The following is a 17,920-nucleotide window of genomic DNA, read 5'->3' on the forward strand; positions in this document are numbered from 1 at the left end:
CAATTGGTGGTTTTTTTTTATATGTAATTTCATTTCAGTTTAATCGACAAGCCTGCTTGCTGACAACATCAATTGTGTATATATAGTATTGAAGAAGAAAGTGGGTTATTATTTTGTTGTATACTTTTAATTTTATGTTCTCTATAATGCTTTGCAACTTGAGTTATTGACTTCGGGACATATAATAAATGAAATGCATAATACTTCTCTTAAATAACAAATGAAGTCTACCATCCCAAGAGATTCTTGATTTCCATGTCTAAAAAGTTCATTAAATAATTATAGATTTTATCGACTTTGGTCTACTAATATGCCATATTTTAAGCAGTTGGAGTCGCTTAAAATATACCACATAAATAGATGTAATATTAGATACAATTATGGATTAAACAAACACTGCATATTTTTTTTAAAAAAGAATAAGATTTATTATTAAAAAATTAATTTTTTCATGTGAGTTCATATTTATTTATCATTTTCAGAAGAAATACGCGGTGTTTACATACTCTATGATAACAAATATCATTTCTCTTATTTTAAACACATTTTCAGTCTATATTTCAAAACGGGATGTGACGACCAGTGGTAGTTGGGAGTTGATGTAGTTTGCAAACATCCCTCGACTGTTCCAATGGGAAAATGACAGAGAGAAATGTATTTCTTATTTGGCTTGACCAAAATATAGAGGTTAATAAATCACTAGTCGAGATGATTGATATTTAAAAATAAAATATAAAACATGTCATAGTAGATTGATGATACAATATGATGACAAAGGACTATACTCGGAGCCATGAGTTGAGCATGTATCGGATAAAATTGACTTCCTCAAAAGTCATCTCTTGACGTTTTTCGAAAGCATGAGATATGCTTCCAAATGAGAATCAAATTGTCTGAGAATTGATAATATATCGGATTTTACTATACATCAGTCACTATCCACTCCCACACTTTACACCTGATACTTTTTTTTTAATAGAATGTGAGGTGTTTTTCATAGAATATGAGATGTGAGATAGTGAATAGTAATTGAGGAGAAAATTATTCTAATATATATGTACGTGTGTGTGGACTGCCAACCTCGCAAGAACTAAAAAAAAAAATCTGCTCTCTTTGCTTTGAGCTTCCCTTACCTATCTATTTTTCCAGCATGGAGACCAAGAAATCCTTATTCCTCTTCCCATTGCTTATCATTATACTTGCACTCACACAAAGTTCCAGCTCTCGTCATATTCACCAAGTATCGGATCAAGGAAAAGAACAAAGTTCAAGAACCAAGAATTCTTCCATATTTTTTAGAAGCTACTCTGCTTTACCGACCTCCCTGGAGGCCCTGAAGAAGAACAAGAGCTCTTCAGTTCACACAGTTTCGCACCGACTTGTCCCTGTTGGACCAAACCCACTTCACAATTGATTAGCTTTACAATATTTCGTATCATATCAAATTACGTTAGTACGAAAGATAAAGTATTTCTCCTATTAATATAGCTCATTCTTGTTAAGATCAAGGGTATTACCTAAAGTTGATCGCCTTTAGTGGATTTTGTGGAGAGTGACCCTCTCAAATCAGTCGATTTTGTTCATTTCTTCATCCATTTCTCATTTTTATTTGGGTTTTCTCTGTATTTGGGGTTCATAGACACGAGAACGATCCCTCCAAGCCGATGCCATTCATTTTAAAATATATATATATAGAATAGTAAAAATCAGAATTACAATTGTTTGCTTTGGTTTATCGTCTGTTCTCCCCTGATTTTCTTTGCACCATGAATGTTTTGATTGCGCCCAACTTCTTTGCAGTCTCTACATTATAAATTCTTTTCAGTCCATAAAATTGGTAGTAATATATGGAAAGAGTTGTCAATAAACCACATCTACTACATTGAAGTGTTTAGAAGTATGTCTCATTTTAATCATAGTTTTTTTTTTTTATATCTATATAAAAGAAAAATTGTCCTATGCAGGATCATGATTCATGACGATTAGACTCACGATATCTTTATTTCTTATCAAAATAGAATGCACCTATGAATATTAACTCTAGATTTTAGAAAATAAACAAGAAAAATGAAAAAAACAGAGTCAAAAAGAACTTCTAAATTTTGAGTCTTCCTCTGGAATGATACTGTCCAATTTCCAGAATTCTGGGTCGTTGACTGCGAGCAGAGCTGCTCTTGATTCTCCTACCGAAGGCAACATACATCAGGTCTATATATCCAATTTTCGACGTCTATTAAAATACTGGGTACGTTATCAATTATCAACAGAACAGTTTCAAACACAAATGTTGTACAGAAGGAAGCAGCACGTGTCAGGGAACATCATGGAAAAGTGACGGCAGAGGATAAAGTGCAGGCCTTAGACAAGTTTTTGGGGGCCGCACTGATTGCATTGCAACTCACGGAGTTTGGGAATACGTGGTTCCGGAGTTCACCATTTGTCAAACCCAACGCTCTCACCATGCTCTGTTCTTGAGGGCTTGACTCTAGACACATACACAGAGAGAGAGAGAGAGTGAGAGAGGTAGTCATTTTTCGAAGCTCGTCGACGAAGAAAGCTAGATTCCGGAGAAAAATGACAGACCGGAGTTCTGTGGACTGCCTTCCGCCGGGTTGGACCGTGGAAGTGAGGGTGAGAAAGAACGGCATAAGAGATAAGGTAGAGAGAGAGAGAGAGAGAGAGAGGCGTTATTTTGAGTCACAAGATTATAACATACCCTCACCCATTTCAAGCTTGATGTTTCATAAATTTGCTGATCTTCTATATAAGGTTTCTGTTGGGACTATTTATTTTAGCTTTTGATTTCTCTGATTAGTTTCTATTTATGGTTTATAGACAGCTTAGAAAAAGAGAATTTTTGTGCTTTCAAAAATGACAGTTTCTTTGTGAACGTTAAGCTACTGACATTATTCAAATTCATTTATCGCTGGGTTTGAGTTTCCTACTGGGGCGATGCAGTATAGAGAATGGCAGATGTGTTAATAGATTCCATATATGTTACATGGAAAACTTGCTGTCTAATTAGTATTTCTTCAAGGAACTTTGTTACTTGGAGATTTCTCAAGGCCAAAAGATGGAAAGTTCTGGTGTGTATGTTGTGATTACAAATGTAATATCAAGAATAGAGATCATAGAAGAATGTGGATGACTACAGTAAGATTGAAAGAAAATCGATGTTCTTATGCTGGATAGGAGTCCCTTAGAGAGTTCCTCTTAGGAAGCATAGAGAATAAAAATACAGAACAGAAATTTGTGCCATTTCCCGACTGTCATTACCTTCAAGAATACATACATTTGCTTATCAAAAAAAGGGAGGCCTTGCAGTGTCGACTGAGTGCTGGTACTGCTTATGAAGTATCCTTCCAATGCGAATGTTCACAAGTTTTCAGTGGTATGTATTCCTTAAAGAGGTCTCTTTATGATAGTGACCACAATGCTACGTACCCCGTTGTAGTAGGGCATGCATATTTGATGCCCTAGGTCCATTCATGGGTCATCTTATATGTTTAGTTTCTTGATGTGCTTGGCTTCATCATCTATTATCCACAAATTGTTGTGCTCTACTTCTGCCACAGAAAATAATATGTCCTGATCAATATTTTGCTTTCTGCAACTCTACACCGATCCTGTCGGTGGATATGTCTTCCGCTCTATGAAGGATGTATCTCACTATCTTGAAACTGGGAAACTAGGAAGGCTTGCATACAAGCCAAAGGGCAAAGGTATAATTGGTGTGAAGTTGGAAAATGATAACATCTCGGTAGGGTTCACTAGTTATTATTTGGTTATTTCTTTATCATCCACAATACATTTCCTTTATTCATTTCAACTTTAGGGTTGCCCAGTGAGCCAGTTGGCAGATGGCAATGTCTAGTCCACCTTTTTATTTTGTTAAGCTACGCAAGAACAAGAAAACCATTAAGGTCTCAAATGACCAGTATAACCAAGATCCAGAATTTTCCAAATCTGTGACTGTGAGCTTTTGTTTGTTCAAATTGATTGTGTTAGAAACTTTGCTTATTGTCGTGCATAAAGTCTAGCACATGAATCTTCAGAGAATAGCTAAGATCAGATACCAATATATTTACATTACAAATTAAACTTTTTCTCTTCTTCTTGTTAAGTCACCTGCTGTTGCAAAGAAGCAGAAATTAGAACTCAGCAGCGCAGGGGAACACATAAAGTTGGATGAGACGGTTAAGGATAATCAGAATCTTAAATCTGTCACTACAGAAAAATGCATGCCTCTCTGTGAACTCACTTCTGTTCAGCATACAGTTTCTAAATTTCCATCTCACCATGACATGATTTTAGTGCTGTCACATATTTTCCTCTTATTAGTTCTCTTTGATTCCCCTCTTCCTTGGGTGGGGGCTAACTTTTATGGTCTCCTTTTTAAAGCTATTATAGAGTAGTCTAATGTTGTGTTTACATGCATGTCTGTTGATTCGGGGCTTAATGATACATTTAACTGATAGAAAGATTTTCCTTCGATTATTGATTTATCTACAGGAAACATAGATATAGGAAGTTGGGTCATGGTTTTTGTTGATAAGCCTTACTCCAGGTGACAATATTGAGATGTTGCATCTTATATGGATTCACGACATGCAGCAGGAAGGCTGGACACAAATTTTAGCAGCCCAACCTACCTGGAGCCAAGGATTCAGAGAAGATAGGAGGAAAAAGTGATTTTGCTGAAAATGTGGCTGTATCTGCTCCTGCAGTTGGGTTTCTTCCAGCTAATCAATCATTGAAAAGTAAGGGGAAAATGCATGAAAATGAGACGACCCAACTTGGCATGAGAAAATCTAGAAAGAAAAAAGAATATAACTTGCCTCGTCGGGCTTCAAAACGACTTGCTGGACTTGGTATTGATCCAACACCAGAACTAAAAACTACTCGAGCTTGGCAAATTGGTAGTTTGGCTCATCGGGCATCCTTGAAGCCTGCTGAGCTTGAGGCTGGGGTGGAAGGAGGGAGTAATTTTGGCAGTTAGAAAAGCACAAAAGCGTTGGAGTCCACCAATTACACACATGGTTATGAAGACTTGACCACTCCAATTGGGCATACTGGAAATATACACACAGAGAATAAGGATGAGCAAAAGGACGAATCCTCTACTATTTTGCCTGTGGCGAATTCAGCTATTTTGGAAGAATTTACTGGAAAGGTTGAAAATGGGAAAGAAGGCAACGAGAAGCCAGATATTCTTGTTGACCTGCCTTCCTTGGATCTATGGCATGATCCATGCATCCAATTTGCGATAAAAGCTCTCACTGGAATAGGCATTGATAGTCCCAAAAGCACACAACTGTTGTCGGCATCAACCAATATCCAACATGCTACTGGGCACTTGGCTACTCTAGCTACTCCAGAACAAACTAGAAAGGGGGAAATAAAAAATAAGGGAGACGTGAAACAAGGATGTTATGTTGTTTTTCCTTTCCAGGACCTAGCTATTCCGGAACAGCATGTTGGGAAGGTTGAAAATAACTACGACAACCACGAGAAGCCAGGATCGCCTCACAATATGTCCATTTGTGATTCATGGATGGACCCATGCATAGAGTTTGCCGTAAAAACTCGAACTGGTGCAATACCAGTGGATTGTGTTCTTGAAGTTCCCTGCTCCTTTCAGGCCCAGCAAAGCTCACTGCAGACCCAGGCAAGCAGTGGCAAGATGTCATCGAATGCTGGTTTTAAGAACTCTTGTCAAACCAGGTTTTTGTGTCAATAATTTGACACTCTGGAGAAGCCCGATTATAGGCATCAAGCTCTGGCAGAGCCTGTATTACCGCAAATAGTGCGTGTCGGCTTGCAGAATTCAAGTACCACTGTTGCTGATGGTGAAGGGAGAGGCAATAGAGGCCAGTAATAGGCGATCCACTGCTACTGAGTTCATATGCACAGCTTTATGGATTTTGTAGAATGATGCTTCCTGGCCATTAGCCTTTTAATTTCTCGTGCTAATTCCTTGCTTCAGCAAGCTTGCTATGATCTACATCCGATTCTGTGTACCCTCCGAGCTTTTTGAGAAGCAGCTACCCAGTAGTAATCCGTCCGGGGGCATGCATGAGGCAGTCTCTTCAATTTCAATTTTAGTCTGTGAAATGCCATTGGGCTTGTACTGCCTCTAATTGCTGTTCTTGCTGAAGCTGTAATGTATCGATCAAACACAAACTTCAGTTTCTCATCCAACTCCCAGTGTTGTAATCAAGTTTAGTTTGACAGCCACTTTAATTGCTGGGAGGAGAAAATCCGATGGTTAGTGCTCTGGATCACTGTATCTCTAAGATGGTGACTTAAAAAGTGGGTATTTTTTTTTTTATAAATGAATTGAGGGATCTGACTCGTTCAGTTAAATTGAATCCAACACTCGCATTTAGAGGTTGACATCTTTTATTATAACCAACGAACCCAATACAAATCCAGCATGGAATTAACGGAGGATTAATGGGTTTAATCCCTTTAATCAAACCGAAGATGATAATTCAAATTGACAGTCGAGTACAAGAATTGGTTGGAGAAGTGAAATAAGGGTTTTAAGACCAAAAGTCGCTGACGTGACTAATTTGGGGAGGCCAGAAGGTATAATGTGCATGATGTTAACCTGCTTGGTTGATGAGAAAACAGTGATGAACGAACCAGTCATCAATTCTTTCCTAGCGTAAAGATAGGGAAGATGAGTTCTCAGCAGTCATCAATAAATAAATAAAAAAGAATAGGAAGTTAAGGTACCCATTGCCCATCCGAATTTCTCTTTACTGTAATACAAATCAGAAGATAAAACTAGTAATAATAAGTATTATTTGCAATTCTGTTGGTGAAATTACAATAAGCACTACTAGGCCAAATATATGTATTTAAAAGAAAAAGAAAAAGAAAACTAATTTGTAATCATTTAGAATCCAATACTAAGCCCTGATTTATCTACAGAAATTAAAGTGGGGCCAAAAAAAAAAAAAAACACAACTTCAATGTGATATACCGTCTTCTATGCAGTAGCAGAGCCGGTTACACCTGCACGAGCTCTTAACGTTTCAGTTCTCTTGCTTCTCTCCATTGCATCCACTAGCCATTCTACACTTTCTTTAATCCCCATCCTGCAATCAAATTTCAGAAAGTTGGTGGTTGTGCACTTTTAACATTTGATGAATCTGAGAACTATGCTGGTAAAGAATATAAAAAACTGGAATCACACAGCAACCAGTTTGATACATCTACTTACCCATCATATGCTGAAACACCTTCAAACATGTAAACCCTTTCATCCAATTTTTTAAGATCAAGGTATCGGGCAAGTTCTTCGGCTGATACAGCTTCAGCAAGATCCTGCCATCAAAATGTTATGTAACTAACTACTAAGTGAATATTACTATTATTTACTGAGCCAGTCATTTAAAAACACTAAGAAGACAAAAGAAGAGAAACCCATGACTCTCCATTCAGTTCTTACAAAGAAAGAAAAGGCAATGTAGAGCACGTTTTCATTCTCAAGATATCATGCCCTCATCAAGTATTTCCTAGTTCACCATATAAAGCAAAATAGAATGGATACAATAGTTTCATTGGAGGCCAAAGTTCTTAAGAGACAAAAAGAAACTACATCAAAAGATCAATGATGCTGAAGTACAGGAGAAGAGGAACATCAAAATGATTCAGACAATAAAGGTTTTACTATGTCATAGTAAAGAATCCCAACTCAGAGAGAGGAAGACAGAGACACTGTGAATTAGATATTCACCTGAAGAATAAATCATACACAAAGTTTTCCAATTTCCAACATAGCCAGCATTCTTCATTAACTTCAAGAAAATGCAAGTGCAATATGCTAAAAATTTCCATCGCATTGTTGCGAATTTGAGAACAAGATCTGGAGTCTATTTTGAGCAACAGCTGATCTCACCTGCTTGTTTGCTAATATCAAAAGAGGGGCTCCTTGCAAGTCTTCATGTCGAAGAGTCTTTTCTGGTATTAAATTAAAGGTATTAGTGCATGATTGAAGTGGTAACTCCAACAAATCTTCACTACTATTAAAATTGTGGTCGATTCAGTCAGCAATATGCATTGACAAGTCAAAAGGAGTATCACTTACCCAGTGCAGATTTTGAATCTTCAAAGTGTGCCGGACAAGCAGCATCAATTACATATATCACGGCATGTGCTTCTTCATAATATTTCTCCCAAATAGAACGTAGACCAGGCTGATAGGATCAAAATCGCATCAGGGACTAATCCATAAACAACACCCCCACCCCCAACACACAAAAAGAGGAAAGAACTCCCAAACCCAAAAAAAAAAAAAAAAAAAAAAAAAACAATTGCACTAGTATAAATAATCTCACCGTTTGCAAAAGTCTTACATTGCTTCAAACAAAATGTTATTTTTCAGGAAATATGTGTGGGCATGCCTCTGTGTGCAAAAAAAGTTGAAAATATACTCTTTATGTGTGAATTTGACATACCTGGCCTCCAAGGTCCCAGAACACAAGTTTTGTATTTGACGCTTCAATACGACCTATATTGAGTCCTACAGTAGGAACAATTCGATCAGGGGGGAGACCTTCCAAGTTTGAGTACACTGACTTCAACTTTTCCAACAAAGCCTACAATTGAATATATTATACAGGGATTATGAGTGAAATCCAGCAGATAATTTCAACATAGATAAAGGTCAAGTTGAGGACTATTATTTCAAAACCATCCAAAAGAGTTGAGTATTCTAAAGTCTAAACAGAAAATAAGAAGATGACGCATTACTGTTTTCCCAGCCTTGTCAATTCCAAGAATGAGGATATGAAACTCAATCTTACTAAACATATACTTCCAAAGTCCATAAAACAATGAGAACATCTCTGACTTGTGTACTCTTCCTTATCGCCTGTTCCTTCTAACCTTCAAGGGCAGAAAGAAAAGGAAGTCATAACAGCTTATTTGATCCGGGCTTCACTTTCAATTTAATGCTCCCTGGAGAAGGAATAGATATGGTAAATATTACGTGGCAAATATAACAGAATTGAAGATTCAAGTTTTAAGGGCCCAATCTCTCATTGCATTACTTCTATTGATTTACTGGTTAGGCCGTCTGCATTACCTAGGGTCCCATTGTGTGAAATTTTGGCAAAACTGTAGTTATTGTTCATTTTCTTGCTCAAGTTATCAAGTTTCAGCCAAATCATTTTCACTTTGCCTTTTCAGAGTACATCTAAGAAGGTTACAATCGATTGAGTTCATTCCAATCAACAATTCTTTGCTCCCCACACTTTTCTATCAAAAGGATTTATAACAAACTACAAAGGCACAAACGCCGAAGCAACCCCAAAGTTCAGAAGATAAATATACAAGCACAATCTGAAAAATAAGAATTTGAGCAAATCAAGATAGTAAAAATTGTGATTAATTTTTTTTTATTGGCACCAGGTGGTCTGGGAACAGCATCCCGACCAATCCCAGGATGCACAAGCCCTCGGCAATGAGTTTTCCGCGAATGCACCACAAGTAATTCAAGGGAAAAATCCCTTGTTCTATAGTCCCTAGAGATTGTTTGCACCTAATGAGATTCGAAGATTGGACCTTAGAAGGAACATTCCACAAAGAAAGGCTTTTATCACTTAGTCAACCCCTAGGGGTTTATTATTATCGAAAATGTCTTATTGTTCCTCGACATCGTGAAACTAACTTCCACCGTAATCTTATACAGAGATAAATTTTGACAATCGACAAATACCTAGTCATTTTTCCCTGCTGAAAATAAAAGCCGTAACCAAAAAAGACCCAGATCAAGAAAGAATCATCATGCATGGGTTTCATCTATTAAGATAAATGAAAGTTGGATTCATAAATGATATTAAGGTTGGAAAAGACAAAACAAGACAGAATAGTCGAACTCAAGATCGAGGTCGAAACCTGTAGCGGCGTCGAAGAGCAGCTGTGATTCTTTCTGATTTCGCTGCCTGCAAAATGAGCTCCCGAGTCTCACAAATTATACTCTTTTAGATTTGTCCCCATTCCTCTGATTTTTTACCCTGATACCGACTTTACCCTTGCTGAGGTTTTCACTTCATGTTGGTGGGCCATTGATAGAAACTCGCCCTCTAATGTCGGATGGCTGATGTGGTTAGATCTGATTGGCCATGTCTCGTTGGATGTTTATATTTATTTCTTATAACAAAATTTCGATCCAATAAATTTTTCTCTCAATTTAAGTTGAAACAATAACATCTTATTTTTTTTTATCGGTAATTGAAACAATAAAATCTCCTACCTAATCTCTTAAATTATTATTTTTAAAAACACAAATATCAAAATTATATGATAAAAAAGATCTCTTATGCATTTGTGTTTTGTAGCATGTTTTAATAACAAAATGTGCTACGACTATAAAGAGATTTTATAAAATTAAACTTAAAATTTAATGTAACTTCATATAATACATTATATCTATTTTACGATAAAAATAATTTTATAATCTGATAATAAATATCAAATTAAGTTAATTTGTGAGTTTGTTTTTATAAAATTTATTTGTGATTAAAATAGTTCTCTTCAATAATATATATATCTCTACATTAACCATTTTAGATATACATAACAATATCAAATTTTTAAAAGTTTTTATTCCAATCTAGACTTAAAATGGGAGAAATAAATGCATGAAATAGACCTTAATATATAAATTTATTTTTATAAACTTTCTTTCACTTATCTCTCACTTCCAATATTAATTTATTTCCATGCATGATATACGGTCATACTCAGACGAAGGGTAATCACGGAAAGCGAAAAAACACTTGAAATGTAATAAGAACGAACGCCCTCTCCCTTTCTCTTTTTCGCTCTTCAAAGTTCGCACAAACTCGCTCGCAAAATTTCACTCTCTCACAGGTTTAACTCATTAATCTTGATTTTAACGCTTTTCACTCCTCAAATTTATATATTCTATTATCTGTTTGATTCTCCAGAGCCCGTAAGAAAATATGGATTCCTTCCATAATATAACATTGAGTTGACCCCGTGTTTTCTCCAGCGCTCAAAACGGAGTGTAAGGTATCCATCTCTTCTTGGATGTAGAGATTTATGTTTTCAATCTTTTCAACGTTGTGTTTGATGCTTTAATACATAGTTGATCTGTGGCTCCACCGATTTTTTCTGTTCTTTTTAATTGATAGGTTACTGGGTTTTAGCCTATGAATTTGGTCTTTGTTGGATTTCGCGGTTCAATTAATTGTGTTTGAGTTTTGTAAAATTCATACTTAGGTTTCGTAGAAGGATTTTTTTCAATTTTTTGCAATCTTAGATGCCCTCGTATTTGTATCTGCTTCTTTTTTTTTTTTTTTTAGAATCCTCTTTGCCTTTGAATGTTGACCGAGTACTTCAAGGAAATGGTGTGTTGGATTCAGATACAATAAAAAGATTTATGATAACAATCATTTTCCGTAAGATAGATTTAAGTGAGAATATTCATTTTTGCTTCTATGTGATCCTATTCCTTACTTGAAGATTTTATGTTGATGGGCTACTCGGAAGGTGAATATCATGAGATTTCTTATATTCATTGCTTCTTACTGCGTTTCTGCTTGTGATTTCCCCTTTTTGTAAATGGTTTGATAATATCTCTTTCGTGTCACTTCCACTTATTAATGCTTAAGTTTTCTCTCCTTTCTCATATTTCTGTAGATACCCTGTTATAATCAATACCACTGGTGTTTAGTATTGAGAATTTGACTAGAGGTTTTGAATTTTTTTCTTTTTTCAGGTGAATTAGGTGATTGTGCTGCTATTTGCCATCTGAGGTCATCAGCAAAATGAAGTAATTTACACATTCTCTTTAGATTTTATCAAAAGTTGTTAATGATTTTGTTTCTTGAAACATGGAAAGAAAGGATTTTGTGTCACCTTTAGATATAGAATTTTGGAGATAATAATCAATCAATAAGTTGATTATCATCAGATCTTCAGAAGTGAGGGTGTTCAGTGACTAGGATTATTTTAGATGACGATAGGGATGAAGTGGATGTTACAATATGAATTCTATAGATGCTACAGATACTCATTATTTTAGAGGAAAAATCTTTAAAAAAACTAAATTTATGAAAACTCTGGAAATTCATTAAACAAATTTTCATGAAAAGAGATAGATAAATTATAACTTGTTAGGATGCGGCCAAAAGGCAGGCTTGGTATGAGCTGCAGACTCAGACATCTGGGCTTTGATTCTGCACTAAGAGTTTTCTTGGATTACCTGATACATGGTTTTGGCGGGTGAGATTGTGTATTTGGGTTTGTCTTAAAATATAAAGAGATCAAAGTGGAAGAGTTATTTCCTTACAACGATAGACTGTGTCTGGAAGTTGTAGAAGCAAAGCATGAACAAATGTTATTGCAATTTTTGTGTAATTTATTAGAAGAAAATTTTGCATTTTCTATTTCAAAAATCAGCTTAACATCCCAAAGTGCACTACCATAGTTATCTGGATTCAGCAGCCATAGCCTATGGCCCATAGTACTAATTGGTACTGTGGGTGCAAGATCTTTTTTGGGGTTTGTACTTTCCAGTTTTACTTTCCACGTTTTCTTGTAGGATATTCGGTTTGTGCCCTTCTATTTCTGTATAGTATTATGAATTCTTTGTTATTGAGTTTTAACTGCTCTATATTATGAATTTTAATTTCAATATATACTAATATCTTACTCTATTATATATATAATATTTTTACTTATCAAAAAAATATATATATACTAATATCTTAGCATTTCTTCCCATTTGGATATCAGGGGCCGTGTGAGATGGGATGAGGCTAATTTGGAGGATATTGAAGCAAATAAGCCTGTGAGACAGAAAATCACTGAACCCAAGACACCATATCACCCCATGATTGATGATGATGATGGTGAGTCCAAGTTACATTTTGGAATCCCCCTAAAAAAATGGAATCCCTTCCGCAGATTCCCTGTCAAGCCAATTGTCTATGTATATTGATGTGTATATACTAAAGGCAATGAGTGGTGCCATTCTTGCTCCAAGCACCAATATATAAAGGATTTCAAATGCTTGAAGGACCAAATCAAGTTGATTTATTCTAGTATCTGAGAGCTTATCCCTGCCTTAAGAAAGGTTTTTCCATTTTTCTAAATCAGTGCTATTTGGATTACGTTGAACGATGTAGGATCTTTGTCTCCTATACGGAGTAGATTTGACGAATGTGTTGGCGATGCAATGCATGCCGAAGCAATACGAACTGCTTTGAGTGATGTGGCTTCATCTTCAAGTACAAGCGATGGCCAGAAGTCGGGTGGCTGGACATTGTCTGAGGATGAGGGAGATGCTATGGAGCAGGATGATGAAGGTTTTCATGATGTGCTTCTCTTCAGTTTTCACCTTTTTATTCATCCACTCTAATAATCTTCATTTCCATATTTTTTAATTAAGTGTTGGATCTATTTTGTGCTTAATCATCTTAATTGATCACAATGTTCAAGGTATTCAAAAGAGAGCAGCTAGGAACCATATCCCATGCCTATTTATTGAAACATGACCTAATAGATGGATTTAGTTGGAGTTGCATATGTTATAATATTCACAGCATGTTGATTGTTCTTAAAAGACATCTAAGATTATTGCTGAGATTTAGGAGGATGCATCTATCAGTTTTGAACATATTCTTATGTAATATTCTTCTGTTAACAATTTGGTCAAAAACTTTTGAGTACTTTAGTTCTAATCTTGTTCAATGATAGCAGTTGGCTAGTTCTAAAGGACATAAAATCATCAAAATATTTCCCTTCTTTCCTGGTGGTCCCTCTTGTAACGCTTTTTTTAGTTTGAAATTGAATACTTGGTTTTGCATCTACCTCTCCCCTTTATGATATATATCCTCTGTTGTCTCTTTTTGTGGAAAAAACTCAGATTCTGAGACCGATAGGAATGGTATGAGTTTTAGGGAGCACAGAAGAGCTCACTATGATGAATTTCGGAAAGTAAAAGAACTTCGGCACAATGGTTCATTTATTGAGGATGAAGTTGATGAGGAGGGCGACGATGATATGGAAAGGGTTGGGAAATGTGATGCATCTTCATCGTTAACTACTGGTGTGAAGGAAATAGACATCAACGAAGAAGGTACTGCAACTTTGCCCAAAAAATCTTCTGCGCCTCTGGCTAATGGAGCTTAGATCAAGACAGTCATGGCTTAAAAAACTGAAAATGTCATTGCATATTGTTAACAGTTTTGTGGTCATCTGGTAAGAAAAAACTTGTATGGCTAGTTTTCTTTGTCAATGCTTATGTGAATAATTTATTTTTTACATTATGACATGTTAATGTGACTGTTCCTTGAAGCATCTTAGCCTATTCACTTGACAAAGCAATTTGTCCTATTCTAGTAGTAACTACCCAACTATGTGGTCTCAATTAGGTATGAGCTAAGAGCAGCTTCTTTCTGATCTAAGCCCTGCCACATTTTTTTTTTTTTTTTTTAGTGTGTGGGTGTTTGAGCGGATTAGCGTTGGCAATAGTGTTTGCAGTAGTGTATCAAAGCCTCGCGCAGCAGTATGGTTTTTGTTGAACAGATATATGGCCTGTCTGAGGGTCATTTTTGTTATGTTTTTCGTTGCCTTATTGGTTAATCACTTTTTTAATTACGGAATGGGATCCAATCTTGGATCTTTACCTTGGTTAGCCTACCAAGGCCATTTAATGAGTGTCGATATATAGTTCCAAAAACCAGAAATCTATGTTACCGAGGATCTTCATATCATAATCTGATTCATGTATTAGGCTGTAATTCGTACATGTATGTTACATGTTTTAAAACGAATCGAGCCTATTTTATATGTTCATTATTCTCTGAGTTGAGTCGAGTTTTGACTTGTGTGTCATCCATCTTCTCCAAATGTCGTGCCCACGCCCACTCGTTCAATGGGCAATTGCTATCATCCACCTTGCACACCAATACCGTCTTCCTCCTTTTGGCAAAAGCAGACAAAGTTAGCCCACGCTACAACCCACATGGCCTGTGTACCATCGTGCATGTTATTCTTCCTTATGGCATTTTCATTGAAGTCTGGTTTGAATATAAAAGCATTACATCTCATCTTATCTTATTATTATAATTTTTTAAAATTTTCATATAAAATATAATAAATAATTCAATTTTTTTAAATCTTAAAGTAATAATAATATTAAAAAATAATATTTTATTCAATTTTTATCTTATCTCATCTCACTGTGAGATCTCTAGTTCACTTGATTTTTATCCTTATTATTCTAAGTGTTATTTTATTGTATTAATTAAATATGTTATTTGTTTTAGTATTTTATTTTAATTTAGAGAATTTATTTTTATTTGCACTTTATTTTTGGACTTATAGGCTTTGCTTGATTTTTATTGGGCTTTGTGTGTATTTTTCTCTGCGGGCCGTGGGTGTGTGTGTATGTGTGACCCGAAAACCGGCCCAGCCCAGCAAGGGGGGCCCAGGCCTGTGCGGAACACGGCCCAGCCGTGCGGCCCGTGAGTGCTCAGCCACTCATTACAAAAACGGCGTCGTTTTGGGATGGAGCCCTAGCTCCATCTTATTCCCTTCTTGCGCCGCACCTTCTCCTTCCCGATTCTTCTCCTTCCTTCTCCTTTCTTCTACGATTTCTTCTCCACGCAGCTGCTGCCGATCTCCACGCAGCTACTACCGGAGTAAATCCCAGCCGTGAGCCACCTCCACCTACTCGTGTCGTTCGGCATGCACCCCGAAGGTTGCCATCAAACCCGTGGCATCGCACGGTCGCCACCATTTCCGCAAGCTCCTCGGTGGCGTCGGGCATGGCTTCCGTGTGTGCCGCCGTGCCACGCGTCCGCAAGAGGAGCTCTTTTCCTCCACGGCATGCTGCCGTTATTTCCTTCCTCCACCGTGCGACACGCACGCCATGCGAACCGCCACTTTTGGCCTATAAATAGGCCACGGCTTCTCTTGGTTTAGGGATCTCCATGGGTGTGTGTTTGGTGTTGTTTGTGTTAAACAAATCGGGATTTTTGTGTGATCCGAGAACAATTTCTCGGAAAATTTCTGGGTTTTGAATCCGTGAGGTGTGTGAGGTTGCCGAACTCTTGTGCTACCAAATCTTGTATTTTGGTTGGGAGTTGTTGTTAAGTTTTTCATCTGTGTTGTTCAAAACCGTGAGTTGAGAGAAACGGTTTCAGCCGTGAGACGCCGTCGCCACTGTTGGCTGCATTTCCTTTCACGTGATCTTCCAGATTTTTATTTCATCGTGTGTATGTAATTTTCTCTTTGTTTGTAAATTCTCAAAGTTATAAATAAATTGTTATATTTATTGGTTTTATAAACTGTTGGTTATTGTACATTATTGATTTGATGAAATGAATTGTATTTATTGGAGTGTTGGGCTTTAATGGTATTGTGAAATAAATGGGCCTTGGGCCATCAAATTGTTGGGTTATTAAATGTAATTGGGCTTTGGGCCAGATTAGCGGATGAGACTATGCATGTACTTATGAAATTATGTTTCGGCATTTATTGAGAATTTGTAAAATGAATTATTTAAATGTGTATTTTAATAAACTGTTGAAAAAGCATAAATTATCATTTTGTTAAAATTATGCGGAAACGTCACGAAGTCTGTTGCATATTGATACTGTTGCGTGAGTGCGTGTGTTTCACGACCCCAAGCCGAGATGGGGCATTATCTCGGTGGAGCTTCTCTGGTCACTCGGAAGCGTAACAGACTGACGTGACATCCTCTGAGTTGTCGCAGGGCGACGACGGGAACGGACGAGACGGTAACGCTCTCGTACCGATTCCATGACCTTTGGCTGGCGAGGTTAGAGGATGCTTGGCCATGTACGCGCTGAGCGCGGAACTGAGCATCGCTCGTTACGAAGTCTCATGCACGGACGTTACCCGTGATGTGACGAAGAGAGCCAGGGTGTGCGGACGGTCCATAGGGGAGACCGTGGTGCATGCGTGAATTCTTATTATATGAATGGGACAAAAATGGAATTTTGGGTGAAAGAATAAAAATGATATTTTTGGGAAAGTAATGTAAGTTGTTATTTGTCCGCTTGGGATCACGTGTTTGCATAATTATGATTTAAATCTCTTTGATGTTATTTGGTTAATTACATGCTGAGATGTCAAAATCTCATAGTGGTGTTTACCCTACGGTTCCGTTTATGGTGTCGTAGATTTTGACGCAGAGCCCGTGTATGAACCTGAAGGACCAACTCTGCCTGAAGCTTAAGTCGCTGTTTTGTTGTTCAGCGTTTTTGGGACTTGTTTCCTTTATGTTATTTGCTTTCTTTAAATTATCTGACGGAAGACTGTAAAATATTTGTAAAGTTATTTTGCTGTTTTATGAACAATTCTGGTACTTTATAAAGAAAGACCTTTCATTTCCGCTGCGAAAATTACTGTACATTTTATGTATGTTGTACACTTTGAGCATCAGAGTTATTGGGGTGCGTGATCCGTGTGGTCATCATCCCGGTGTCACGAACTCCATAAAAATAACACGTGGGGGTCGAGGGCGCCACAGGTGGTATCAGAGCGGTCTGGCTCTGGGTAAAACCGTATAAATACCTAGGTATAGTACCAGAATTTTTATTATAATTTTATCAAGTTTTAAATAGGTACGTTTTTTCAGTAAGATGGACCGATCAGGAATACCGCATCCGGAACCTGAGAATGACTTGTCTCGCTCGGATGGGAATCTCGCCATGGCTAGAGCTTTAACCCGTATGACATAATTTCTTCAGCAGAATTTTCCGCCGCAAAGGGAGCAACAGAACGGTTGTCCGTACGAACGCTTTTTAGCTCATAGGACCCCTACTTTTTCTGGACAAGAGGATCCACTTCGTGCTGGAAGGTGGATTAGTGATCTCGAAAAGACATTTGAAATCTGTGGTTGTAC

At 37.1% G+C, this 17,920-nt stretch overlaps 2 protein-coding genes across 6 annotated transcripts; one reads left to right on the plus strand and one right to left on the minus strand.

Moving 5' to 3' along the window:
* Positions 1-6,782: 6,782 nt before the first annotated feature.
* LOC121251561 (ADP-ribosylation factor-related protein 1-like) lies at positions 6,783-10,023 on the minus strand. 3 transcript variants are annotated; one of them, XM_041150843.1, is made up of 7 exons: positions 9,910-10,023; positions 8,764-8,970; positions 8,469-8,609; positions 8,099-8,207; positions 7,910-7,971; positions 7,232-7,335; positions 6,783-7,106 (listed from the first exon to the last, which is right to left on the minus strand). In XM_041150843.1, exons 2-7 carry the CDS (start codon positions 8,854-8,856, stop codon positions 6,998-7,000), a joined length of 618 nt encoding a protein of 205 aa, XP_041006777.1. In that variant the 5' UTR covers positions 8,857-8,970; positions 9,910-10,023; the 3' UTR covers positions 6,783-6,997. The 3 variants fall into 3 exon arrangements, with proteins under 3 accessions (XP_041006777.1, XP_041006778.1, XP_041006779.1); XM_041150844.1 differs by having other exon boundaries at positions 8,764-8,898; positions 9,910-9,983; XM_041150845.1 differs by lacking the exon at positions 9,910-10,023 and having other exon boundaries at positions 8,817-9,291.
* Positions 10,024-10,745: 722 nt separating this feature from the next.
* Positions 10,746-14,309, plus strand: LOC121253139 (protein phosphatase inhibitor 2-like). 3 transcript variants are annotated; one of them, XM_041153072.1, is made up of 6 exons: positions 10,746-10,887; positions 10,965-11,049; positions 11,759-11,812; positions 12,778-12,888; positions 13,168-13,349; positions 13,910-14,309. In XM_041153072.1, exons 3-6 carry the CDS (start codon positions 11,808-11,810, stop codon positions 14,173-14,175), a joined length of 564 nt encoding a protein of 187 aa, XP_041009006.1. In that variant the 5' UTR covers positions 10,746-10,887; positions 10,965-11,049; positions 11,759-11,807; the 3' UTR covers positions 14,176-14,309. The 3 variants fall into 3 exon arrangements, with proteins under 3 accessions (XP_041009006.1, XP_041009008.1, XP_041009007.1); XM_041153074.1 differs by lacking the exon at positions 11,759-11,812; XM_041153073.1 differs by lacking the exon at positions 10,965-11,049 and having other exon boundaries at positions 10,790-10,887.
* Positions 14,310-17,920: the final 3,611 nt, after the last annotated feature.

This window comes from Juglans microcarpa x Juglans regia, chromosome 2S (genome assembly GCF_004785595.1).
Source record: "Juglans microcarpa x Juglans regia isolate MS1-56 chromosome 2S, Jm3101_v1.0, whole genome shotgun sequence".
NCBI classification, from domain to species: domain Eukaryota; kingdom Viridiplantae; phylum Streptophyta; class Magnoliopsida; order Fagales; family Juglandaceae; genus Juglans; species Juglans microcarpa x Juglans regia.

Bases quoted from the DNA above. Each gene is read 5' to 3' on its own strand.
- LOC121251561 (XM_041150843.1), bottom strand. From the start codon at position 8,856: ATGTTCTCATTGTTTTATGGACTTTGGAAGTATATGTTTAGTAAGATT. The intron at 8,610-8,763 runs GTAATGCGTCAT...ATTCAATTGTAG, and splicing joins TTGACAAGGCTGGGAAAACA to GCTTTGTTGGAAAAGTTGAA. The intron at 7,107-7,231 runs GTAAGTAGATGT...ATTTGATTGCAG, and splicing joins GGTGTTTCAGCATATGATGG to GATGGGGATTAAAGAAAGTG.
- LOC121253139 (XM_041153072.1), top strand. The intron at 12,889-13,167 runs TGATGGTGAGTC...GTTGAACGATGT, and splicing joins CACCCCATGATTGATGATGA to AGGATCTTTGTCTCCTATAC. The intron at 13,350-13,909 runs GTTTTCATGATG...GAAAAAACTCAG, and splicing joins TATGGAGCAGGATGATGAAG to ATTCTGAGACCGATAGGAAT.